We start from the raw sequence: 27,826 nt of genomic DNA, 5'->3' as shown, positions 1-27,826 counted from the left end.
GGTCGTACACAAGGAGACAAGTGCTGCTCGTGAAAAAATAAAGGAAAAGTAAAATTAAACACAGAAGAAAGCCGTTGCTTGGGGGAGCTCGCGACGAGGCTGCCATACTCGGCGCCATCTTGTCGCCCACAGGTGCGAATGGGGAACTTTATACATATGCATGTATACTCCAAGATGAGGATACACGCATCCTGGACAGGGAGGAACAGTAATTTGAGCAAGGAGTCAAGGAGACCATTTACGTGAAGTGGGGAAAGACTATCTCTGAATTGAGGACGTTACATCTTTTACTATATTGCAATGCTGAGATTGCAGCCATTCCCCAACTCTCTGTGAATGGTACTCACGGCATGTCATGATCAGTGGTTGTTGATTAATAATCATGACAATGTGCATATTAATAATCAAGAAACTGACCTCACAGCCCATCGTTCGTCAGTGGTGCTAGTTTCAGTAATCATACAAATGTACTCTCTATAAGGTTGGGGAAACTTGCATTCAGCTAAAACCGAAGAAGTCGCTTGGATAAGTAAGGAAACACTGAAAGTACTATGTCCAGATTAACAGAATCAACTCTTCTGAAAGTTAGCTAAAGTGTACTCTTGAGTAAGGACAGTATTTTATCCTGCGATGTTGTGGAAGAAGAGATGAATTGTCAATCTCCAGTAATGCCCCAAAGTTTCGATAGTGGCACCACTGCCATTTTTTTTATTTATTTACCTTACCTAAGGCTGAGGCTTATAGAGTTCTGTGCATTGTTCCTCTTCAATAAATGCCCAAATGTCAACAGAAGAAATGATTTTCTGAAACAGGGTGATACATCAGTATTTATGAATTCCTGTTCATATTTGAGATTTCTGTCTCGTCACTTTTCCCAAGTAAGCTCACAATACTTTTACACATCTTTCTTCTTCAATATAGTAAATATTTATGCTCAGTGGATGACTTTGAGTGGATGCGAATGAAGGCTAAGGTGATCCTTATAGGATAATAGCTTTTTGACCCTTTTACACTTCTGGCACACTTGCTGTTGGGGCTGTCTATGTTATGAGTTTTGGGGTTTTTGGTTCTTTCTAGAGTTTTATTTATTTGAAAGAGGATTATGTATTGTTGGAATTGAGCTGTCAGCCATTTCCTAATGTTTATATGTCTATGTTTATTTTTTCCCTACACCTGGTAAAATTTCCTTTGATATTGTTATTTCAAGTCTATAGTTTTGAGTTTCTGTTTTTTATATCCTTAGGTTAATCCAGCTGTGTGCTCCTATTCTGTTCCTTCAGCCTTTTCTATGTTTGTCTTTTATCTCTGTCAAGATTACCCACACTTTGGAACCAACCCACCTTTAGAAGATTCATCCCCAAAAACCTGATGATTTGAGATTCAAGTGATCCAGGTTTTGAAAATGACAAATATACACAGATTTAATAAATTTTCTTGAAAATTATTTGATGTGCGGAACTAAAATTTCAGACGGTAAGTTTGCCCATATGGAAAAGATATATATAAATCTTATAAAGTTTGTATCTGTCTTGTGTGAAACTTGTATGAAAAGCATACAAGAGTGAAAAATTATATAATGAAACTTGTATGTTTTGGATACTTACTAAAACAATATATGAAAGTAATGAGAAAGTGGCCACTTTCATGAGTAAATCATGTAAGTTTTTACTATTTCTTTTCTATATGGGTGGGAATGACAGGGATGACTTCCCTATCAGTGGGGCCGAAGTTACTGAGGCTGTTAACTCCTTGGTGGCAGGGCCCCTGGGGTGGATGCAATAGACCCTGACTTCCAGATTGCCCTGGATGATGTAGGGCTGCCTTGGTTGACATGCCTCTACAATGTCGTGTGAAGAATTAGAATTAACTCCTCCAATATAGGGGCCATGGTTCTGAGCAGGAAAAAGGTTGCATGCCCAATCCACCTAAGGGAATAAGAAGTAAGGATGGGAATTCCTTGGAACTGTTAGCCCGCTTGCCTGTCAATTGTCAACAACGCAATGACAGGAATGAGGCATGATGTCTTCCACAGCAGCGGGACCCTCTGCATACTCAGACTCATCATGAACAGTTTATGCAGGACAATGACAAGATAATATGTGACATGGTCTTCAGAGTCTTCAAGGGCCTATAATGGACTTATGTGCCAAGTTCGGATGCGCAACTCCTGACTGTGTAGGAAGAGTTGGCTATCAAAAAATCAAAAATAGACACACAGAAATTTGATGCATTACAGAAACTAGTTCCTCACTACCAAAGATTATTTAAACTATAGTATTTAACATTGATGTCTTTCTGAAAGACACATACATGCAGGTCTCAAAAGAGTAACCAACTTGTTAGCTGTGTGTAAGCCTATGTTAAACTGGAAGTTTATAACTGTTACATTTTATATGTATATTTTCTGTTGAGAAGTTACTATGCATTAAATAAGCCCAAGTCCTCTGTGGAATTGGGTTCGTAGCAAACTGCTTGAGTAAATTAAAATTCAGGCCAGTTTGCAAAGACTTAAAAACACATGAAGTAAAAAATAAAGTGAGTCTCTGAGATGAAAAATCCATTGTAGCTGCACTCTCACATTAATGCTGAAAGAAAACACAAATAAAAGAATATGAGTTGGAAGCCGGCACTCTGTTCTACGAAAAGTCAAAATATAGCTGCTCCCATAGGCGTTTTCTCAGCAAAATTCTGTCATATCTCTTTTAGTCAAGGGACACCCAAATCATCACACTTCCACCTCTATGTTTGAGCTTTGATTCTACAAGCTGAAGTTTAAGGGCCTGTGCATAACATAGGAAACTTGTTATAAAGATAATTTATTACATCTTGCTTTGTATACACTGTGCTTTCACGTGTCTTCTCTAGAAACTCCAGTTTCTCCCTCAATCAAAAATTAGACTAGGCTAAATACTTCCAGTCTTAACCCAAAGAATATTCAAATTCTAAAGAGTTCTATTTGCTGGTCAAACCCAAACATGACATAAATCAGCCAATTATATTTTTTTGGTTTCAAAGATTTGCATAACAAGAGCTCATTCTCAACAAATGTGATTTGAATTGCTAAAGGTTACAAATCACTTATAATCATTTAATACTGTTATGATTATGGAAAGTCTTAATCAACCAAATGCCTTTGGATTTGAATGGAGCTGAATAATAGATTCATTGATAATTAAACACAGTAGTTATTTTCAATCTAAAACATCATCAACATATGTCCCTAAAATATCCCCAAATTCCAAGAGACTCAGTTGCACTGAACAGCTTATTAAGTCTGCTCATCTTAGGTACTACACACTGATTAGTTTTAAATCTGGTCTGTGACAGGAACCCAGTGTTCAATCATGACTGCAACCTCATGACTGAACAAAGAGGATGTAAAAACATAGCATTCATCTTAAATAAATTATAATAAAAATCCCTACAAACCTCATCCACATTCTCAAAAGCGTTGATAACATCATAAGGCAAGCAGGACAAGAGGTCGATGACAAACCAGGTTTTGACATAGTTCATGCGAATTAGTTTGGGATCAGAGATAACCTCTCCAGCTGGACCAACAAACGTAGTGTGGAAATTGAGGACAATGTCCACGAGGAAGATGACATCCACAATGCTGTCCACCACCAGCCAGGTGACATTGTTCTGCTTGGTCTTAAACGAGACATTGTAGGGCACCATGATAGCAGTGTAGAATGTCAGGATGAGGATAACCCAGTCCCACGTGGTCTTGAAAAGGCAGTAGTGGAGAATGATGTGTGGTGGTGTCTTTGGGGTTTCCTGTTTGTACTGAGGCAAGATATCTGAACCCAGCTGGAGAACCTGCAAAACACACACACACACACACACACACACACACACACACACACACACACACACACACACACACACACACACACACACACACACAAGAGTTAGGCTGGGCTTAAAAGCAGAAAGAATATATTACCATAATGTGAACAAGCGATGCAGTATAGTACAACTTGTTTTTACCTGAAACTGTCCAGCCTGAGACTGAAATACTTTGCTAAACAGCACATTTGAGCTATCTTACAGTATTTTCTGTCCTATAGTAAGTAAGACATAACATTCAGCAATTATCCAGAAGTACCTGACTTAGTAGAAGTTCAACAAACATGATAAAGTATTTTTAAAAACTTATTTTGGGGCAACAAACCTTTTAGCTTAGCACAATTCTTCTTGTTATTTAGATGTATTTATCTCTATTTTTGGCATGGTGACTATTACAAATTTAATTCAGATAATTTTTTCAGCAAACTGACAAAATGAGCTCATAATCCTCTATCTTCTATACATGGCTGATGTGTGACAAAAGATGTTTCTACAACTCTTTTTACTCCTGGGTTCCCTGTTTGGTTTTCTGTATTAATGTGTGTCCTTTGTGTGGCCTGCCCTCCTGCTACTGTGCCTGGCACACATTCTCATAATCACCTCCTCAACCCTTGCAGTACCCCATCCCAGTGTTTTTTTTTTTGTTTGTTTGTTTTTTCATTAGGGAGAAAAAAGACCTTACTGTAGGGGAAATGGTGTTACCTCTGCCAGGCGTGAATGTTTATGAACATTCTCTCCTTTATGGACAGCTGGGGCAAGCTGCTGAAGAACTCCTCGACTGCTGGTTAGTGCACGAGTCAAACGAGCAAATTTACCCCACCCTGTCAAGGAGATAACACAACAGCATGAAGACACTGAAAACTTATCTTAACATTAAACATGATGAATGACTAAAACACTGCTGGATTTTGAAGCAACTAATGTTTAACCCAGTTAGCCATAGTAGGCTAGTTTTGTTGGTTTGGTTCTTTCCTTTTTTTTAAACAATTTTAAATATTCCAACCATTTAATGTTAAAGACGGATAGCTTTCCATGACAGCAAACCGTAGTGGTATGACCCAAAGTATAGGAACATCAACTGATAGGTATATGAATGGTCAGAATGGTTCATTTGTTATTGAAGGGCAAGATCAGAGAGGCTAAAGACAATTACAAGAGAAAGCTGGTTTGGAAACTCCAGCAGAACAGCATGAGAAAGGTGTGGAAGGCAATCACTGGATTCGGGCCAATTAACAGCAGAGGAGCTGGGGGCGGTGAGGACAGAGCTAATGAGCTGTATGTGTTTTTCAACAGATTCATCACTGCAATGAATGATCACCACCCTTCTGACTTGCCTCTAGTCAGCGTGTAATACACAGCTACACCACTATTTCTCGCTCTCTTACCACCTGGCACCATTGCCCCTTGTTTGTCTGACACCCCTCCCCCATCTATCACTTTCACTCATGCCCGGGTTCAGAGACTAATGAGAAGACTCCACTCAAGAAAATCTGCTGGTCCAGATGGGGTGAGTCCCTGTGTCTTCAAGACCAGCACTCGGACTCCACAAAGCTGGGTCTTCAAGACCCAGCTTTGTGGAGTCCTTCATAAACTGTTCATGATGAGTCTGAGTATGCAGAGGGTCCCACTGCTGTGGAAGACATCATGCCTCATTCCTGTGCCAAAGACGCACAGGGAATGAGACACACTGGGGTCCCAGTGGCCCCCAGGATTTCAGACCTGTGGCACTAACTTCCCATGTCATGAAGACACTGGAAAGACTTATCCTTGACCAGCTCTGACCTATTGTCAGGCCACATCAGGATCCCCTTCAGTTTGCTTACCAGCTACAAGTACAGTGGGGCAAAAAAGTATTTAGTCAGCCACCGATTGTGCAAGTTCCCCCACTTAAAATGATGACAGAGGTCAGTAATTTGCACCAGAGGTACACTTCAACTGTGAGAGACAGAATGTGAAAAAAAAATCCATGAATCCACATGGTAGGATTTGTAAAGAATTTATTCGTAAATCAGGGTGGAAAATAAGTATTTGGTCACCTCAAACAAGGAAGATCTCTGGCTCTCACAGACCTGTAACGTCTTCTGTAAGAAGCTTTTCTGTCCCCCACTCGTTACCTGTATGAATGGCACCTGTTTGAACTCATCATCTGTATAAAAGACACCTGTCCACAGCCTCAAACAGTCAGACTCCAAACTCCGCCATGGCCAAGACCAAAGAGCTTTCGAAGGACACCAGGAAAAGTATTGTAGACCTGCACCAGACTGGGAAGAGTGAATCTACAATAGGCAAGCAGCTTGGTGTGAAAAAATCAACTGTGGGAGCAATCATCAGAAAATGGAAGACATACAAGACCACTGATAATCTCCCTCGATCTGGGGCTCCACGCAAGATCTCATCCCGTGGGGTCAAAATGATCATGAGAACGGTGAGCAAAGATCCCAGAACCACACGGGGGGACCTGGTGAATGACCTGCAGAGAGCTGGGACCAAAGTAACAAAGGTCACCATCAGTAACACACTACAACGGCAGGGAATCAAATCCCGCAGTGCCAGACGTGTTCCGCTGCTGAAGCCAGTGCATGTCCAGGCCCGTCTGAAGTTTGCCAGAGAGCACATGGATGATACAGCAGAGGATTGGGAGAATGTCATGTGGTCAGATGAAACCAAAGTAGAACTTTTTGGTATAAACTCAACTCGTCGTGTTTGGAGGAAGAAGGACACTGGACCACTGCTACACTACGGTCAAGGACGGCTACAAGGCACAATCCCGCCCCCCGTTTGGCAAATCTGATCACGCCGCCATCTTCCTCATGCCAAAATACAAACAAAGGCTGAAACAGGAAGTTCCGGTTCAGAGGAAGGTCGCGCGCTGGACGGATCAATCGGTGGCCGCGTTACAGGACGCACTCGATGACGCAGACTGGGGCATGTTCAGAAACAGCTCCGACGATGACGTCAACGTGTTTACGGAAGCGGTTGTGGGATTCATCGGGAAACTAGCGGATGATACCGTGGAGACAAAGACTATCACAACGTTTCCCAACCAGAAGCCGTGGGTGGATAAAACCATCCGCGACGCTCTGAGATCCCGCACCGCTGCCTACAACACGGGACTCATGACGGGGGACATGGACCCGTACAAAGCCGCGTCATATAACGTGCGGAGGGCGGTGAAAGAGGCGAAGCAGCGCTACGGGAGGAAACTAGAGTCACAACTCCAACAGAGTGACTCTAGGAGCCTGTGGCGGGGACTAAGGACAATAACGGACTATAAAGCACCAACAACCGGTATGACGAACGCGGCCGTGACTCTGGCAGACGAGCTGAACACTTTCTATGCTCGCTTCGAGGCTGCAGCTAAGGTCTCCAACGATGCTAGTGTTAGCGGCGCTAACGGCTGCAGACAGGAAGATACTGCCAGCACCGGAAACGTGCTCGTCATCTCCGAGCATGAAGTAAGGAGAGCCTTCAAGAGAGTGAACACCAGGAAAGCAGCAGGACCAGACGGCATCCCAGGTCGTATCCTCAGAGACTGCGCATACCAGCTAGCTCCTGTGTTCACTGAGATATTCAACATCTCTTTATCTCAGTCGGTGATCCCCACATGCTTCAAAGAGTCCATCATTGTTCCTGTCCCGAAGAAACCCCACCCTGCTTCTCTCAATGACTATCGCCCTGTAGCCCTCACCTCAGTAGTGATGAAGTGCTTTGAACGCCTGGTCAGAGACTTCATCATTTCTTCACTACCAGACACACTGGACCCACTACAGTTCGCTTACCGTCCAAATCGTTCCACAGACGATGCCATCTCTCATCTCCTCCACACATCACTCACTCACTTGGACACTAGAAGGGGGAATTATGTTAAAATGCTCTTCATAGACTACAGCTCTGCATTTAACACCATAATTCCCTCCACACTCACCACCAAGCTGGAGCATCTGGGACTCAGCTCATCTATGTGTCAGTGGATCTCCAACTTCCTAACTGGCAGACCACAGGCAGTAAGGATGGGCGGACATGTCTCAGCCTCCACCACTCTCAGCACTGGAGCCCCCCAGGGGTGTGTTCTGAGCCCCCTGCTGTACTCTTTGTACACATATGACTGTGTGGCCACTACCAGCTCCACCACCATCATCAAGTTTGCTGACGACACCGTCGTGGTGGGCCTGATCTCTGATAACAACGAGACGGCCTACCTGAAGGAGATTAGGAATCTGGAGAACTGGTGCCAGAGGAACAACCTCCTTCTAAACGTCAGTAAGACAAAGGAGCTGATAGTGGACTTCAGCACTAAGCAGGAGAGGAACTACCAGACCCCCGTCATCAACGAGTGCCCAGTGGAGAGAGTGGACAGCTTCAAATACCTCGGAGTTCACATCACGCAGGACCTGTCATGGTCCTGTCACATCAACACCGTGGTGAAAAAGGCCCGACAGCGTCTCTACCACCTCAGACGCTTGAGAGACTTCCAACTGCCCTCCAAGGTGCTCAGGAACTTTTACTCGTGCACCATAGAGAGCATCCTGGCGGGAAACATCTTAACCTGGTTCGGGAACACCACCATGCAGGACAGACGAGCTCTAGAGAGGGTTGTGCGGTCAGCTGAGCGCACCATCCGCTCCGAGCTCCCTGACCTGCACTCAATCTACAGCAGGCGGTGCTGGACCAAGGCCAGGAAGATCATGAAGGACCTCAGCCATCCCAACAACAGACTGTTCTCTCTGTTGAGGTCAGGAAAGCGATTCCGCTCCCTGAAGACCAACACAGAGAGACTGAGGAGGAGCTTCTTCCCGCAGGCGATACGGTCTCTCAATCACACCACCACACAGTACTGACCCACACATATGGTTCTTACACACACACTGGACTTTCTGGACTTTGGTTTTGCACAACACTGGTCACTATATTCTTCATTTCCGGTTAATACTTGTACAGCTGCTGTTATTGTGTATATATTTATTTATATTTAGATTTCTTCATACATTCTTATATAGTTCTATATTGTGTATTTTGTTGTACAGTTATTTTATTTTCAACTTTAATTTATATATTTTATCTTATTCTTCCCAGTTAAATTTACCCTTCATTCTAATTTGTGTTGTACAGTTATTTCATTTTTAACCTTAATTTATATTTTATTCCTTCCTAGTTAAATTTACCCTTTTTAATTTTTCATATTTATTTCCTATCTTATTCATAGCCTTTTCCTTTTTTGTTTTCTTTAGGTCACGAGCAGTTGTCCAAGCATTTCACTACATATCGTACTGTGTATGACTGTGTACGTGACAAATAAAATTTGAATTTGAATTTGAATTTGAGTTGCATCCCAAGAACACCATACCTACTGTGAAGCATGGGGGTGGAAACATCATGCTATGGGGCTGTTTTTCTGCCAAGGGGACAGGACGACTGATCCGTGTTAAGGACAGAATGAATGGGGCCATGTATCGTGAGATTTTGAGCCAAAACCTCCTTCCATCAGTGAGAACTTTGAAGATGAAACGAGGCTGGGTCTTCCAACATGACAATGATCCAAAACACACCGCCCGGGCAACAAAGGAGTGGCTCCGTAAGAAGCATTTGAAAGTCCTGGAGTGGCCTAGCCAGTCTCCAGACCTCAACCCCATAGAAAATCTGTGGCGGGAGTTGAAAGTCCGTGTTGCTCGGCGACAGCCCCAAAACATCACTGCATGGAGGAATGGGCCAAAATACCAGCTACTGTGTGTGCAAACCTGGTAAAGACCTATAGTAAACGTTTGACCTCTGTTATTGCCAACAAAGGTTATGTTACAAAGTATTGAGTTGTATTTTTGTTATTGACCAAATACTTATTTTCCACCCTGATTTACGAATAAATTCTTTACAAATCCTACCATGTGGATTCATGTGGATGAGACTGTACACTAAGTGGAAGAAAGGAGGCCGGGGACTACTGAGTGTCAGTACCACAGTATAGGATGAGACAACAAACATTCATGAGTACATCAGAAAAATGGCCAGGACCAACTGCATGCTCAGTGAATACCTCAGGCAGCAGAAACCCAAGAAAGAGGAGGAACCATCATGGAAGGACAGATGCCTTCACGGTATGTGCCACCAGCAGATAGAGGAAGTGGCTGACATCCATAAATCCTACCAGTGGCTGGACAAAGCTGGACTGACAGATAACACAGAGGCACTAATCATGGCACCACAGAAACCAGCTCTGAGCACAAGATCCGTAGAGGCTGGGGTCTATCACACCGGGCAAGACCCCAGGTGCAGGCTGTGTAAAGATACCCCTTAGACAATCTAGCACATAACAGCAGGGTGCAAGATGCTAGCAGGCAGGGCATACATAGAACGCTATAACCAAGTGGCCGGCATAGTATATAGAAACATCTGTGCCGAATATGGCTTGGAAGTCCCGAGGTCAAAATGGGTGGTTGAGAATGACCTAGCTAAGATCCTGGGGACTTCCACAGACAGACAAAATGGCGATGGCTAACCAAACAGACATAGTAGTAGTGGAGAAGCAGAGGAAAATGGCCGTAGTGATAGATTAGGGGGGTCAGCAACCTTTAAGACCCAAAGAGCCATTTGGGAAAACACTGGGAGCCACAAATACGTTTTGAGATCTAAAATGAAGATAACACTGTATATACTGTTTTTTACCTTTATGCTTTGTGTGAACAACTAAGGTGTGTTACTTATGAAATCCATGAAGTGCTACAGAGAAAATTACATTTTATTTATGTAATTAACACATTTTGAACTCTTAAAGAAATATAACAAAAGGAAAGACACCCAGCTGAACGAAAATGATCCAGCAAACAAAAACTGTTGTGAGAAAGAAAGTCTCGATAAATGCACGGCGTTTCGGCGGGTATACCGGCTTCCGCGAGTGTGACGCTTATTTTGAGTGATGAAAAAATAATAAAATATAATTTTATTTTTATATTTCAATATCACAATAATCTTCCAATTTAGAACTACAAGGTAAAAAAGAACTAACATAAATAAAATACACTTCAGCTGAATACTTCTAATTTATTTTCCCAAACCACGAGGAGCCGCACTATAACGACTAAAGAGCCGCACGCCGACCCCTGTGATAGATGTAGCGAAACCGAATGACAGCAACATCAGGAAAAAGGAAGTTGGAGAAGTTCCAATGACTCAGAGAAGAGCTTGAGAAGAGATGGAGGGTGAAGGTAACAGTGGTCCCAGTGATAATCGGAGCACTCGGTGCAGTGACTCCCATGTTAGGTGAGTGGCTCCAGCAGATCCCAGGAACAACATCCGAGATCTGTCCAGAGCAGCTCAGTCCTAAGAACAGCAAAGACACTGTGCAGCACCCTAAAGCTCCCAGGCCTCTTGCAGAGGACCTGAGCTTGAAGGATAAAGACCATCCAAAGGGGGGAGAGGTGAATTTTATACATATGCATGTATACTCCAAGATGAGGATACACGCATCCTGGACAGAGAGGAACAGTAATTTGAGCAAGGAGTCAAGGAGGCCATTTACGTGAAGTGGGGAAAGACTATCTCTGAATTGAGGACGTTACATCTTTTACTATATTGCAATGCTGAGATTGCAGCCATTCCCCAACTCTCTGTGAATGGTACTCACGGCATGTCATGATCAGTGGTTGTTGATTAATAATCATGACAATGTGCATATTAATAATCAAGAAACTGACCTCACAGCCCATCGTTCGTCAGTGGTGCTAGTTTCAGTAATCATACAAATGTACTCTCTATAAGGTTGGGGAAACTTGCATTCAGCTAAAACCGAAGAAGTCGCTTGGATAAGTAAGGAAACACTGAAAGTACTATGTCCAGATTAACAGAATCAACTCTTCTGAAAGTTAGCTAAAGTGTCCTCTTGAGTAAGGACAGTATTTTATCCTGCGATGTTGTGGAAGAAGAGATGAATTGTCAATCTCCAGTAATGCCCCAAAGTTTCGATAGTGGCACCACTGCCATTTTTTTAATTTATTTACCTTACCTAAGGCTGAGGCTTATAGAGTTCTGTGCATTGTTCCTCTTCAATAAATGCCCAAATGTCAACAGAAGAAATGATTTTCTGAAACAGGGTGATACATCAGTATTTATGAATTCCTGTTCATATTTGAGATTTCTGTCTCGTCACTTTTCCCAAGTAAGCTCACAATACTTTTACACATCTTTCTTCTTCAATATAGTAAATATTTATGCTCAGTGGATGACTTTGAGTGGATGCGAATGAAGGCTAAGGTGATCCTTATAGGATAATAGCTTTTTGACCCTTTTACACTTCTGGCACACTTGCTGTTGGGGCTGTCTATGTTATGAGTTTTGGGGTTTTTGGTTCTTTCTAGAGTTTTATTTATTTGAAAGAGGATTATGTATTGTTGGAATTGAGCTGTCAGCCATTTCCTAATGTTTATATAGCTATGTTTATTTTTTCCCTACACCTGGTAAAATTTCCTTTGATATTGTTATTTCAAGTCTATAGTTTTGAGTTTCTGTTTTTTATATCCTTAGGTTAATCCAGCTGTGTGCTCCTATTCTGTTCCTTCAGCCTTTTCTATGTTTGTCTTTTATCTCTGTCAAGATTACCCACACTTTGGAACCAACCCACCTTTAGAAGATTCATCCTCAATCGGTTGCTTGAAGGCAGTGATGTCACTGAAAGTGCAGAGAAACAGGACAACTTTGTCCTGCTCATTTCTGATTGGGGCAATCTTCATGAAAAACCAAACTGGCATCCCTGCGGAACAGAACAGGAAGTAAAGCACTGTTTCTCACAACAACAATCTGTCAACAAGGAAAATATAATAATGCAAAATTAAAATAAAATTTAATAAAGAATAACAAGTAGACAACAATTTATTTGTGATTTGTACTGTTTCACTGTAGTACTACATTTCCTCTGGGCATTGGCATGTTGACATGATGGTGTCAAAAATTCAAGTAACCATCGGTGGGACCACTCCATTTTAAATATCCAATTAAAAAATTTATTGTACAAAAAGGTTCTTTTAAACAATATAATTCTGATATCGACACCATCTGATAATATTGTGTGTACGCGGTCTACAACCTAAATGTTTTTTGTTCACACTCTCTGAAGTTCAGTGAGTGATCACATGCACCGTAACCCACTGCTATATCGGTAAATCAACAACTTTATGCCTAAAGCTGTATATACACCTGCTAGTCACTTGCAATGTAATGTATTTACTACCACGTCATATGCATACAAAGGTCTGCTAATCCTTTTTGTCTATACAATATAATTTGTTACAGCATCTGGATATCACTACATTATTTAACTGCTCCCCAGCCTGCCCTAACTTACAGTCCAGTGGAAGACTCCAAATTGCTGTTAGGTTACAATAATACTAACAGAACACTACAGGGCTTAATACTGAAGCTTGTTTACCTGTTAGGGACAAGTGAATTTTTCAGTGGATAAGTAGAATAGAAATTTCTTTTCATTATCAAATACTAATACTGCAGATTTTCATATTATTTGCTAATCACTAGTTTAAATTTACTCATCATCCACATAGAAATTCTCCAATTGTCATTTTACTACAAGAGTTTGTGTATAGATATTAAAGTTTATTCATTCATATACCGCAAAATCACAACAATTGCCTCAAGACCCCCATAATAAATATATAAAATGTAAGGAAATTTGTGTTTGGCAGAGCTGAAATGGGACAAAAAAAAAGCCCTGGCATTTCTAGTTCAGACGGCAATATATGTAATGTATATATGTATATATTTCATCTTGTTTGATTGATTGAAACAAGTTGGTAATCTGTGATACTCTCCCTTCATAATTATGTTTCTCCATCTATTTTCTTACCACATTAATTTCACTTTCTCCATCTCTTCTTCACTTCTCCACAGTTGGTACTAGCAGGGGTGCCTCCAGAATTTTTTCATAGGGGTACATACAAATATTGGGGGGTAGCACCAAAAACAGAATTTCATGGGTTTTTTTTATGTTGTTGTCAAATATAAGTTACTTGAAAAATTTGGCAATAGAAAAAAAGAATATGTATAGAGTTAATTTCCTGCTATTAAAGTTGATATCATTGAAAATAGGTACATATGAAAACCAAATAAGATTTTGAAATCCATAATATTCTGTTTTAATTGATCGATTGATTGATTGAAGCAGAAGCTGCTTCTATAAGTGGGAGGGATCTAGCAGAGGTGGCGGATAAACCTAACCTTGGTGTCTATTGTCTTATGTAGTCTGAGAGTTGACTGAATGTAGAGTGGGCATTGTTTGTCCTCTGCGGTGGGGACAGGTGGGCCGCCCTGTGCTCTATGGGGCTTGGTGGTGCTGCTGCTGTGGGCCCTGGTCTGGATTGGTCCAGGCCCCCTGCCCTTGGTAGATTTCGGGGAACAGGGATGCCCATGGGGGTCAGCAGGGGAGCTGGCTCCAAGAATAGGGTACTTTGCCCCCACTGCCAATCCTTTCCGCCCCATCCGCAATTGCATCTCTCCTCCCGCTCCTTCACACCACCACACATGCAGGGCCTTGAGGTACAGGTGCGTCACTGAGGTGCAGGGGAGGCATATGTCCTTTTTCCTCTCCAGGCCACCTGTGCCTCAATTTTATTCCACCACTTAGAGGCTCACATTACTTCCACTCTCATGACGCATACATATTGGGCCTTGGGGATGGGCGTCCAAAAGACGGTCTATTTATTTTGCTTCACCTCTGGTGCTGGTGCTCTCAATTTTAAATACATGTAGACATTGAGGGTTCTTGGGAGGGGCTGTGCTGACACCAGCTGCTGAGTATATGTGAAATGGGGGTGGGAATGTATGTTTGTTTGTATCTGAGTGTGTGCCTGTTTGTCTATGTGTAGAGTGGGGTCTTAGACTCCACCTCTCTCGGAACATCTCAAATAACTAATAAACTATGACAGTCAAATTGACCACTATAGCAATCTGATGGGCTTTTTTCTTGGCCTTCAGACAATAATGCTGATTGAAACAGTGCTGGATAGAACAGGCAAAAAAACAAAACAAAAAGAAAAATGATAAATGAATTCTCACAAAAAAGAAGAAAAATGTTGAGGAAAGACAAATAAGTGTTAGATCTTGTAAGGGTGTGGACTGTTGCCTGTCTCTATGTTGGACCTGAGATGCACCAGTGATCTGTATTGGCATCTGCTTTTCTGCAGCCCTATTACATTAATACCAGGATAGAACAGGATGGCTTGGTGCTAGCAGCAGCAGCTTTCTGTGACTGTGGGGCCTGTTTTTTTTTTTTGTTTGCCACTTCTTCCACACTAAACTTTTTCTACAAGAAACGTGAGACAACAGCGAAGGTAGGGGAGGCGCCGGTCATATTGAGAGATTTAATTGGGAAATCCACTGTCAGTAATGAAAATGAACCAACGAGCTGCTATCAGTGCTTGTACAGTTGCTACGCAGCAGCCCTTCAGGCTGGCACATCGGCCCAAAAGTGCGATGGCCCACCGGGAAAATGCCTGGTATGCTAGACCAGCCCTGGTGTTTGGTCAGTTATCTTTGTTGTAACCATCCTTCTTCTTATATTGTTGGAAAGCCTGTTTATTTCCCCCTACATTGTGCCACATTTGTAAGGAAAACACATATGAAAATGGAAAATGCACAGTTGCCAAACCTTCTCTGCCAATGCCGAGCAGCTGATTCTACTATACTGTTACACTAGGTGCTGACAATTAGGTAGCTGATTGGTGCATGATACACAGCAACTGTAAGCATGGTCCCTACTACAGTGGTCAGTTGAATTCATTTCAATTCAGTTTTATTTATATATTATTACTTTTGCTGCAGCATTTTCGATCAACTGAAGGCTTTTTGGGGAGTTTTCAAGACAACCTGACAATAATGAATTATTGTCCAGCCTGGAAGAAATAAATGCATAAAGTAGTCTTCTCATACAAAATATTTCTAATTTTAGACATATTGTGCAATCAAAAGAAAACAGTTTAATACAGTATGCACACTGAAGAACATACTGTGGTCAAAAAAGATTCATTTAAAAATGATTCTTCACTGTTACTGGAGGCCAAGGTAATGCCATTCAGAGTAAGTATCTGGTTAGAAACCATGTTTCAAATTTTTTAGGGCAGAGCACAATAACCTCAGTTTTATCTGAATCCAGGTCATCCAGGTCTTTATGTTTTAAATACATTCCTATAGTCTAGCTAATTGGTGTGTGTGGTGTCTGTCTTCATGGATAAAGCTGGGTATCATCTACCTAGCAATGAAAACATATGCTATGTTCTCTAATGATACTGCCTAATGGAATCATGTGTAATGTAAAGAGAAGTGGTCTTAGCACTGAACCCTGAAGTGGAGTGGAGAGGATGGAAAAACGGACCTGCAGTCCAGATCTCAGTGCTATTGAACACTTATGGGATTGCCTTGGGTGTGCTGCTTGTGCCAGATTGGCCAATACACTGGGATGCCATCCCACAGCAAGCTGGCCAGCATGAGCAGTAGTGGTTTTTGATACGGGCGACACAGGCAGTTGCCCGGGGCGGCATCGTGGTGGGGGGCGGCATCACAGGCATCAGGAAAAAAAAAAATTGCTCGTACTCATGCTGCCCTGACATCATGCCAGCGCATATTGGGAATGGCATAGGCACCGACCGGTTTTCTATCGCCCATTTGCTGGGAGTAAGGGCGCCCTCCATTTGCGAGGTGCGCCTGCTGCTTGCGGCACAGGGAGGAGAGGGCGGGGGGGGGGTGGTGTATTCTCCGGCTGGCTGGAGCAGCATCTAATAACCAGCTCGCAAAATAACACAAAATAAAAACAAACCAACAAACACGAAAACACCAGACATCATGATACAGACTTACAATTTGCACCGATGTTTTTTCGAAATTCTATAAGCGAAAAGTGAGCGCGAGAGCCCTCGGTGCGCCTGCTCGCTGCTGAAGTCAAAGTAAACTTTATTGTCATCTCCGCTACATACAGTCCAGTATATAGAGAGACGAGACGACGAGGCTCCTGTTACAGCAGTGCAAGTAAACAAACAATAAGAAGAAGAAGAGTAAGAAAATAAATACACACTTTAGGACTCGGGGTAAAGGGATCAATAACAATTTATAATTTATAGTTTGATGATTTAAAGTCTCACACACAACCCGTCAAAAGGGGACGGGGCCCTGCTGCTTCCAAATAGAGCACATTTCATTCATAATGTTGTAAATCCAAATCCATTATGTATTCATGATTTGAATCCTGGAATCCCAGAAATAAACCCTAGACAAAGTGAATCTGTGAACTAAGGTGAAGGTTATGTTGTGGTGATCCTCAGGTTGGGGGATGGGTGTTCATACTGGAGTGCAAAATTAAAACCAATGGGAGATGGACAAGAAAAGTTCAAAGCCATCAGGTCCTCAGTTTAGAAAAAAGAGAAAAGAAGAGGAGGAGAAACGAGCAAAAGATACAGGTAAGCAGATGTGTCATTGGATAATGGCAGGTCATCCTGAAACAATCAGAATCTTTATTAATCCCTAAGGACACTATATGGGTTACAGTTGTTCCAAGAAGAAATGGTAAAAATAGTAACAGTAACAGACTAAACTCCAAACAATACATTATGTTACAGATTTTAATATTAATTAGTCAGTGTCAGTTGTTGATTTGTCCTGTTCTCATTGTATGACAAATTATGATGGCTGTTTGGTAATCATTTGCATACTATGCTACTATGCATACTCTCTCTCTCTTCATATGTGTGTGTGTGTGTGTGTGTGTGTGTGTGTGTGTGTGTGTGTGCAATCCAGTACAATTCACCAATTCGGTACAATGGTACAATCCTTAACATGTTTTGTGTGTGTGTGTGTGTGTGTGTGGGGGGGGGCAGAGGTTAGTGCTCGCCCAGGGCGCCAAACAGGCTAGGACTGCCACTGAGCATGAGTGAGGATGAATAAACTGTTAAACTCTTAATATGTCTTGTTTCTTTAGACTAATCATCCAACCACCAAAAAGGAGTCAATTGGAAAATAACCTGTTTGGCATTGGCAGAGATGATATGCCAAGGTTTTCATTGATACAACCCACATACTCAACTCTGCTGCTCAACAAACCAATTAAATTTCCTTATAAATGTTACACCATTTAGAGGAAATGTGTTTTCCAATGGTATAAAATCTACTGCCAAGAAGCACTGTTACAACAAAGAAATATTCAATAATGGCAAGTGCCTAAAAATGGAATGTTAAATGCTGCATCCCATGGAAAGACCAATTTCAAGCTTTGAATTTGAAAAGTAAACGTATGCGATCTGCAGCTATACATAGCTCAGTGGCATTAGCTTGATATCTTCTATTCTAATTATGTTATTTGCTCCCAAATAGAGAGATTTAAATTTCACCGATAACTTTCTATCCAGGCAGAAAAAAAAGAACAATATTTTTTTCACTGATCCTTTACACAAAACAACCCCTAACTATACAACTTGTCACCAACAGAGAAAAAGATAACATGGGAGCCAAGAAAGCCCAGTTTTTTTGTTGATATGCAGCCTCCAGCAGCCTTGACCTATTGCAGCATACCTAAACAAGTGTTCTGGGTCACCTGATCCAACCATAAATTTTATCAAAAAGGAAAGTTGTTTAGTATAATCTTACAACTTAGAAGAATCAATACCATTTTAAAACCAAAGTCTTGTTAAATACTAAGTTATTTTGTATGATGTGTGAAGTTTGCTTTAGGTGGTGTTATGCTTATAAAAATATATAAAAACACAGAAATAAAAAATAAAGGAACCTTCACCTTCTGAATTCTTTATCAAATACATTTTTTTTTTTACTGGCAAAAGTTGTTTGCAAATTTAATAGGCTAGGTCAGGGGTCAGCAACCCGCGGCTCTTTAGTCTTTATTTTGCGGCTCCGGGTGGTTTGGGAAAATAAATTAGAAGTATTTAGCTGAAGTGTATTTTATTTGTGTTTAGTTCTTTTTTTAACTTGTAGTTCTAAATTGGAAGATTATTGTGATTTTGAAATATAAAAATAAAATTATATCTTATTATTTTTTCATCGCTCAAAATAAGCGTCACACTCGCGGAAGCCGGTGTACCCGCCGAAACGCTGTGCGTTTATCGAGACTTTCAACCCCAGGTAGGCCAATCGTGGATCTTCGGATCCACATTATGTCGGCAGCTGTTCTCCACCGTGAACTACGTTAAAAACAAACACCGCTCACGCCTCACAGATGACAGCTTACAGTCCTGCGTAAAGATGAAAGCCCCGATTTGCAGACGCTGTGCGCAGAGGTTCGGGACCATAAGTCTTATTGTAAACATATCACGGCAGACCTGACGATGTTTGCATGAACATGCTTTTCAGCATCTCTTTATTGACCACTTTTCACACACGGTTGCTGTAGCATACAGCCAGCTGTAGCTTTTCAACAGCAGAGAGGGCACAGACTTTAAGGCAGCGAGGCGTGATTGCGGGTCCCGCTCAGGTGCGTCTGCCTCCCCTGCAGCGGCGCTGCAGACCACGCCCCACCACACACATTAACCAGGTAAAATACATATTTAGGCAGAATTTTGCAAATATCAATTTTTTTTTGCAGCATAGTGCTTTTCCCCCAATTATTTTTTAAAAGTCAGGTCAAGGCTCCAAAAGCCCAAAGGCGATATAAGGGTGGCGGTTCACAACAGTTTTTGTTTGCTGGATCATTTTAGTTCAGCTGGGTGTCTTTCCTTTTGTTATATTTCTTTAAGAGTTCAAAATGTGTTATTTACATGAATAAAATGTCATTTTCTCTGTAGCACTTCATGGATTTCATAAGCAACACAACTTAGTTGCTCTGTGGATTCTTTTAAAAAGCAGTTAAAAAATATTCTGTTCAAACAAGCCTTTTGTTGATCTACGTATTTTATATTCTTTACATTATTTACATTTGATCTTTTACATTGTGTATAATGTCTATTGATTGTATTGTTTATTTTAATATTTGTGTACAGCGCTTTGTGACTGCCTGTCTGTGAAAAGCGCTTAATAAATAAACTTTACTTACTTTAGTTGTTCACACAAAGCATAAAGGTAAAAAAACAATATATAGTGTTATCTTCATTTTAGATGTCAAAAAGTATTTGCGGCTCCCAGTGTTTTCTTTTGCGTGGAAACCAGGTCCAAATGGCTCTTTGGGTGTTAAAGGTTGCTGACCCCTGGCTAGGTAATTAAAAGGCTGTGAGCTTTTAGCATGGTGTGTCCCAGATTAGCATATATACAATTTCTAGATTTCTTGAGATCCTTAGGTATCTGGGTTTTTGAGGAAGCAGTTCATACAAACATTTTTGGATGCAGCTTACACGGTCATATCCAGTACTATTAAATACTCACGGTTTTTCTTGTACATCAGAATCTCAAAAGAGTTCATCTCGTAGTTCTCAAAGGTCTGTCGAACCTTCTCACTCATTTCCTTGTCTGTCAGCTCTCCATACATGAAGCTGCAGAGGAAAACCAAGTATTTGCATTGATACAGTACACATTTACTTGAGACAATCAGTCCTCAATAATCCATGCGGTGGTATCCATGTGTGTTGTGGTACCTGCAGGTGCTGCTCTTTTGCATGACCTCAGCACGATGGTAGCCAGAGAGTTTACAGAAGCCATCATTGCTATAGACGATAGGCCACTCCACGATCTGAGCGTTTCCCAGCACAAAATTGGTATCTGACCACAGAAACCAATAAGTGATAGTCTGCCCTACTTCGCAACATCACATGACTGAAAAATTATATGAATCCAGCATACACAATATTTCTCCACATTTCACGAGGGCTACAACAACTAGTTTAAAAAATGCCCATTGCAGCCTTCCAGAGTCCACATTATTCTGATAAAATATTTTGGTTGTTCAATAGCACCAAACCCAATAGAGAAGCTAAGTTAAGCTAACTATTACGTAAGTAATTATTGCTAATCAATTAAGTGGTAAATTAAACTAATAAATAATTGCCTCACTTTTACACCTGTAAAATCAGTGTTAAACTAATTATGATGATTCTTTTTATTTAATAACCAACTGGCCTACACTTAATACCTGTGCTATTAAAAGACAGTCATTTTTCAATTCAGTTCAATTCAGGTTAATTTATAAAGTGTCAAATCACAACAGTGTCCTCCACGTGCGTTTTATTGTAAGGTTGGGACCCTCCGATAACAGAGGGGAAACCTCTAATAGTGGATGGGAATTAATAAGAATTTATCAATTCCAATACCATTATTATTGGTATGGATAAGTGATATTACTTATTGATTCTCTTACTGATTTGTTTGTTACCTGTTGAAGTTCAGGGTCTAGTTGCTGGACCAGGGATGGGATTCACTCAGCTTTAACATCAATCTAGGTTTTTAGCTAGCTTAGTGTTAGCATGTTGTCTGTGCAGGTACTTGCAAAGAGCCGAATTTGTGTTGGCAGCAAAATGTGTTTGTCCTGGATGGAGGTTCCACTTACTCTTGTATTTTTGTCCTTTTGTGAATTAAAAATAAAAGTAATGTCTATATCCACCTTTAAGAATGTGCCAAAATCAGCTGATTGTAGTACAAGTGCAAGTGGAATCAATGAGCAGGCACACAGACTAACAGTTCAAAGGAATTGAACTCCTGGGAACTGGTTCTTGATTCCCATCCCACCCCCAACAATCAGATGTTCTATGAGGAAATAAGGCGACGGCAGAAAAGAAAAACTCTTTTTTTTCTGCCCCACATTCTACTTTTACCTCAGGAACCAGAGGCTAAGAAAGTAATTAAGTAAGTAACATTTATTTATAAAGCACTTTTCACAGATAAAATATGGATGGTAAAATGGGGCCTGATTATTCAAGACCTTACATAAGGAGAAGGACGTTGAAATTTGATTCTGGATTTAACACGAAGGCAATGAAAAGAAGCTACTATGGGGAAAATACTGTCTTGCTTGTTACTTCCTCTAAGTACTCTAAGGAGCTTGGAAAGAAAAGCGTCTGGACTTCTTTAAGTTGCTTGAAGACGTTTCGCCTCTCATTGCTCTCAGGCGGTGGTTTACGACACTAATTGTCTGCCATCTATAATCCAGTTTTGAGATCCCTTCCCAGACGCCTTAACGCCCACTCACATCCTGGGCCATCTGACCTCAGGAAATCACATGATAGGGTGGGGCTAGGTTTCACAATGAGCTCACCCGAAACCTTGGCTGATTGTGACCTACACCCATTTTCACACCTTGGCTCATGTGATTAGGTAGAGGATCATTATTGGGTCAATTGTCCCTCATGGTGGGTTACTTCCACAGATCTTAAATCTGGGACTCTCCACCATTTGACCATAGAACTGAAGAAGCTTCTCGGATGAGAGGTGAAACGTCTTCAAGCAACTTAAAAAAGTCCAGACGCTTTTCTTTCCAAGCTCCTTTGACTACGATGACCTGGATGACTGATAACCTTCACGGACATCTTCCTCTAAGTACTCTATTTTTCTTCTATTATTGTCTTAGGGTCTTTACAATATAAAAGTGCCTTGAAGTGACTGTTTTAAATTGACATCATATAAATATAATGAATGAAAACTCAAGTCATTAAAGTTGCTTATCTTTTCCAGCACGGTCATGGTCTTGGCACTGGATTTAGTGTGCTGCATTCCTTCTTGAGTCTTCATGAATGTCTTTTGTTAATATATAATTAGAGATGCAGTTACCCCCTTTTACTGAATAATGGCTGGTGTAATTCAAAGCATGTCTAGAGGAACTTCCTAGCATTTAAATTAGTGCCTGGTGATATGAAAAAAAAAAAAATCCATCCATCCATCCATCCATCCATTTTGCAAGTATCTTTTCGATACCAATGCAGCACATTTACATTTCCTAGTATAAGCAACAATGGGACAAGTCTGGGCATTTCTGAGAGAGCACTAGCAGCAAAAAAGGGATTTACTTTAACAACCAGTACTTTGCAAAACATTCAAGAAAATTGTTTCTTGTGAAATTTGGAACCACAAACTGATTATTATTATTATTATAAACAGTGTTGGGTAAGTTACTTTAAAATAGTAACTTAGTTACATTACTAGTTACTTCTCTCAAAAGTAACTCAGTTACTTCAAGTTACTCGTTACTTTCAAAGTAACTAGTTACTAGGGAAAGTAACTTTGGTTTTACTCAGAATTCTCTTGTTAATGTGTTGCTTCCATAACTTTGCCAGTCTTCTAGCTTGCTTACTTGCCACAAGTGCACTGTGCCACCTACCAATAGAAAGGAAAAGATAATGTGCATATTTCCACGAGAGAAATCCCACGCCTGGACCGTCATTGACTGCTGCCATGATTCTAGCCTACGTCACAGTGTCATCTGCGCCTTTTACATCCAACACAAAAACTGCAGTCGTGGTGCTTTCGATTGTACTCAGAACTCGGAAATTCTGCCTTCCGAATAGGAAGATGTAGGCAACACCAGACTGCAGATGAGCTGCATACAGAGCTGGACTGGGACAAAAAAATCATCCCGGGCATTTTGACTAGAGACTGGCCCACCATTATAGGGAAAATCATAAAGCCTTTGAATGAAAACAAACACTGTTGTGACAGTGATGTACACTGTTTTGATGGTATATATGCATCAATCTATCAATCGTTTGTTGTAAGATTCAGATAATTATTTTTTAAAAGCTAGACATTTTAAATGAGAATAAGAAAGAAAAGTATTTCTTTGTGCCCCCCTTTCCCTGTTAATGCCCTACCTGCCCCCCTGGCAACACTTTGCTAGACCCGCCCCTGCACAGTTACCAGCTGTCAGCTACTTAGAAAAGGATCCTGGTGTTATTTGTCTCTCAGAAACAGTTCATAACTTCCCTTCAACTCATTCATGTCACCTAAAAGGTAAACCTGTTTCTCCATCACCTGTTCAGCTCTGATGATCCAGTAAGGACATCTCCTGGTTTCATCTTCATGTTTCCCTCTCACCAGATAACCAAACCGACATCATGACCAGCAGCTTTACAGCTGTGGCTCCAGCAAACATCAGCTGATACTAGAAATTAATATTAAATAAATTCTAGCAACAGCTGATCAAGCTTAAACGTGCTGCTGTTGTTTAGCGCGACATCCGCTGGTTTCCTCTTTCGGCGCAAAGTGGGCGATAAACACACAAGAGAGAAAAGACGATCAGCTGATCACTGATCAGTTTTCATGATTGAAGTAGAAACGGGAGAGGGAGGGGGGAGAATGAGAGAAGAAGAGGCAGCTGTGCAACGTAAAGACACAGAATAACTCCAGCTTTGTGCCTTTTTCATTGTAGCTGAAGTTCGGGACAAACTGTTCCTTTTCACCTCAATAAGAAACGTGTAATATTTTCTCTGAATACCAGACGGGACGGTTGGCAACTCTAATAACTTATGAACAAAATAAGGTTCAACATCATTAACTTCATAGCACCCACCCAGCTGTATAGAAACTCCGTCATGCTAGCTAGCACGCAGTACGGAAAAAGTCAGCGTAACGAAAATAAACTCCACCTAAACTTGGTTCATATCTGACCCAGAGAGACTGCAGGTCATAACTTCTTACCTGAAGTTCAGTTCACACTTGGACCGGCGGCCGCCTGGGGTCTCTTTTCCTTCTGCGTCCCTTTTCCTTCATCCACCTGCTGCCTCCACCACTTGCTAATGTTACTGAATTTGTGGAAGCTCCGCGATAGCCACCACACGAAGTAACGAGTAACGACCCTATCTAAATCCCAGTAACGAGTAACGCGTTCCTGATTTTGGCATAATAACTAGTTACCGTGCTCGTTACCACAATAATAACGTAGTTACTGTAACGCGTTACTTAATAACGCGTTAGTCCCAACACTGATTATAAATGTAGAGTAGTGTCAGTTTGAATTAAGGCAGCTGAGTAATTTTATTCAATTCAGTGAGGTGTGATGGTAATGTTAGCTTACAGCAAAGGTAAATGTAGAATGTTACTATACAGGCTGTGATTTAGTAAAATAATTATTCCCCCCGATTAGTGTGGCTTTAGTTAAAGCAAATACGCCCACAGAGAGCAGCGAGTAACAATTAGAAAATTTTCTTAGTTTTATAGTGTACATATTATTTATTGATGTGACTTCATTTGTACTTTTCTTTGTTTTTAGAAGTAGGGTGGACCCTGGATAACTGGTTTCTTTCTCTTGTTACAGGCCTACACACCGCTGCTGTCTTGTACCCTTTGTTGCTTTGTTGCTGTTGTGTTTGACTGGCATCGATTGGTTCCTTGTTCTATAGTGCTTTAGTGTTAACAGTTTGTTATATTTTAATCATGCTTTTAGTTGTACTGCTAATAATTGTATTTTAAACGGTGTGTGTGTGTGTGTTTGTATTCCTGTATTTAATATTTCCTGAATTTTGTGTTCTGTATTGCTTGATATGCATGTTTATTTTAATTTTCTTTAGTGAAGACACAGCTGCTTGCAGGGGGAGGGGGGCTAGGCACGTGTGGTGGAATTCCCTTTTGTGGATTGGAGTGTACATACCGGGAAACAAGTATAACGGGCCATTTAAGTTGCAGTGAGAGTGGCAGTGAGGATTTCAGAAAGATTGCACGGGTGAGTGATTGGTGGCACCCTTGGTCCCTCCTCCCTGTAGGTTGCCTTCAAGTGGCTAGTCTCCACCATTTTAGTTAACTATTTTCTTGAGCTGCTATTTTAACCAAGGGCAGCATCATGGCAGTGAACCTGGTCCTTTAAAGTAATGTTTATTAATAAAGTGTCTTAACGGATTGGTACTGTCAGCCCTGCTATTTAGTTTGTTTTTATTCTCTGCAGCTCTAAATTGGTAGTTGTTTATCTAATAAACTTTGCTCTATGAAATTGATTTGCCTTACCCCTACTTGTTAATAAGGAGCCTATGTGCCTTTTGTAACTGTTACAACGTGTGAATATATATATATATATATATATATATATATATATATATATATATATATATATATATATATATATATATATATATATATATATATATGTGTGTGTGTGTGTGTGTGGGGAAAGTGAGGGAGAGCGAGAGCGAGAGAGAGAGAGAGAGAGAGAGAGAGAGAGAGGAATAGCCATCACTGAAAGTAAAGAGCTACCATAATAAATTTAAACCATAATTACTTGTGGTTTCAGTACTACTTAGGTTTTTAGCAATTGCCCGTGTGTGTTTATGTGGCTATGCCTGAAGGCGAAATGAGCAACAAAATCACAAAACATTATATATAAGAAATATATTATCACCATTTGAAGCCAGGTGCAGAACAGATCGGAACCGGATCGTATCTTACCGTTGGACCGGCGGACGATGTTCTCTAGAAACGTGTTCTGAGGGGCCACGAGACCCCGCCGTCCTCTCGCCATCCTGCCGTCCTTCTGCAATGAGCAGAGCGAGCTGCTTCCTGCCGCTCACATATTACATATAAACACGAGCTTCGCACGCTGTATAGTATGTGCTTGTGCTCGCTCTCTCCCCACCTCAGCAGGCTCGCTATTGGCAGATTATTGCTGCACAAGCTTCGAGATGGGCCAGAGACTGGCTGTGATAGAGCGAGCTTCAAACATATGTGGGGAGAGAGGGTGGATGCCAGAGGAGTGAGAGAGGCGTATTGATGCTTTATACAGTGAGCATTACATTATCATCACGTCACTGATTGTAATTAAAAACACTGCAGACATAATATTTCGGTATTAAGAAAACGTACCACAGTAAGTAATTGCACCTGTAGTGAAAACAAATGTGTGTTGTTGTTTTTTTACTTTATGCTGAAAATGTAAAGTGGGGCCACCTAAACGGAACCAATGTGCTTCAAAGTGTTGCACCTGGGTTTCCCGAGGTGAGGGATTTCGCTCGCTTTTCCAAAGAGAAATAGTTTTCAAGTCTTCAGCCAGGTTCACCGTTTTTTCTAAGTGAAAAAACTTAGAAATACAGTGAAATCTCTCTCTCTCTCACACACACACACACACACACACACACACACACACACACACACACACACACACACACACACACACACACGCACAAGGACTACGTTTGTAAGCTATACCGCATTTCTACTGTACCGAGTTTGCGGCCATGTGATCGTAACTGGAAAAGGCACTATGATATTGTGATAGTGCGCATTTATTTTCGGCACGACAGCTGTGCCATTTGTCTGTTTGTCCCATTTTAATAAACCACAATTTCGGCTGTGATAGTTGCAAAGGCTGGGTCGACATGAGATTGAACTTTATGGATTAAGAATCAGATGATACCCAAGATCATATGTGTCTTACAATAGACGAGCGAATACTTGAATGCATAAGAACACATTCACATGAGATACAACTTATCTGGAAAGTATGTTTAAAAGATGTTCAGTTTGTGAATTTATTTATTCATGTTGGTGTAACTGCAATTTACTGATCTTCTCAAAGGAGAAATAGAGTGAAATAAAATAGATTTATATTTAACACAAAATGAAGCCTACGTGTTATTAGTTCTACAGGTGTTGAGTACTAGTGGTACAGATTTGATAAAGAAGTTATCGATACAGAGGCTGTGCTGTAAATAAGAATGTTTCCATTTTGCCAATAACTGAATGCCTGTTTAATGGCGATTACTGTAAAAATCAATTTATTTCATTAAAAAAGGCCTAATAACTTTTTGACAGAAGGTTAGCAGGCTATGCTGCTTGTTTTTAGAATTTTTCTTATAGTGCAAGTATTTTGTGACTTTTTTTCCATCTTGTTCAAAAGTTATATTCAAAAGTTTTAGAGAAGAGCGCTCTCTCTTTCTCTCTCTCTTTCATCCCTCTCACCCTTCCTCCCCAGGGCTGACAGAGCTGTTGCCATGGTGAAGTGGGAGGAGTTGTCTGCTCTTATCTTGCAGGACAAGCCCAGTGCAGAAGATGAAACATGACCAAGGGATGGACAAAGACCATAAAGGGAGGGCCAAGTTTAAACCCTTGCCTTGGCCCAACTTTTTTAACCAATCACATT

At 41.0% G+C, this 27,826-nt stretch overlaps 1 protein-coding gene across 1 annotated transcript in view; it reads right to left on the bottom strand.

The window, feature by feature from the left end:
• The window catches only part of LOC146706920 (voltage-gated delayed rectifier potassium channel KCNH1-like), a 104,743-nt gene extending 77,987 nt beyond the window's left edge, over window positions 1-26,756 (bottom strand). The window contains exons 1-6 of the mRNA XM_085458218.1: window positions 26,137-26,756; window positions 20,412-20,535; window positions 20,203-20,309; window positions 12,461-12,589; window positions 4,555-4,673; window positions 3,430-3,822 (exon numbers count right to left, since the gene is read on the bottom strand). Coding sequence (XP_085314344.1) covers window positions 3,430-3,822; window positions 4,555-4,673; window positions 12,461-12,589; window positions 20,203-20,309; window positions 20,412-20,535; window positions 26,137-26,209 — 945 coding nt within the window. The 5' untranslated portion in view covers window positions 26,210-26,756. The remainder of the gene's footprint in view (window positions 1-3,429; window positions 3,823-4,554; window positions 4,674-12,460; window positions 12,590-20,202; window positions 20,310-20,411; window positions 20,536-26,136) is intronic.
• Between the last annotated feature and the right edge of the window lie 1,070 nt (window positions 26,757-27,826).

The sequence above is a fragment of the Copadichromis virginalis genome, linkage group LG6 (genome assembly GCF_057382275.1).
Source record: "Copadichromis virginalis isolate Kocher_CV1m ecotype Utaka linkage group LG6, C_Virginalis_male_GT1.1, whole genome shotgun sequence".
Classification (NCBI taxonomy): Eukaryota; Metazoa; Chordata; class Actinopteri; order Cichliformes; family Cichlidae; genus Copadichromis; species Copadichromis virginalis.
Note: the sequence above shows the minus strand (reverse complement) of the source record. Positions and strands in the feature narration are given on the sequence as shown.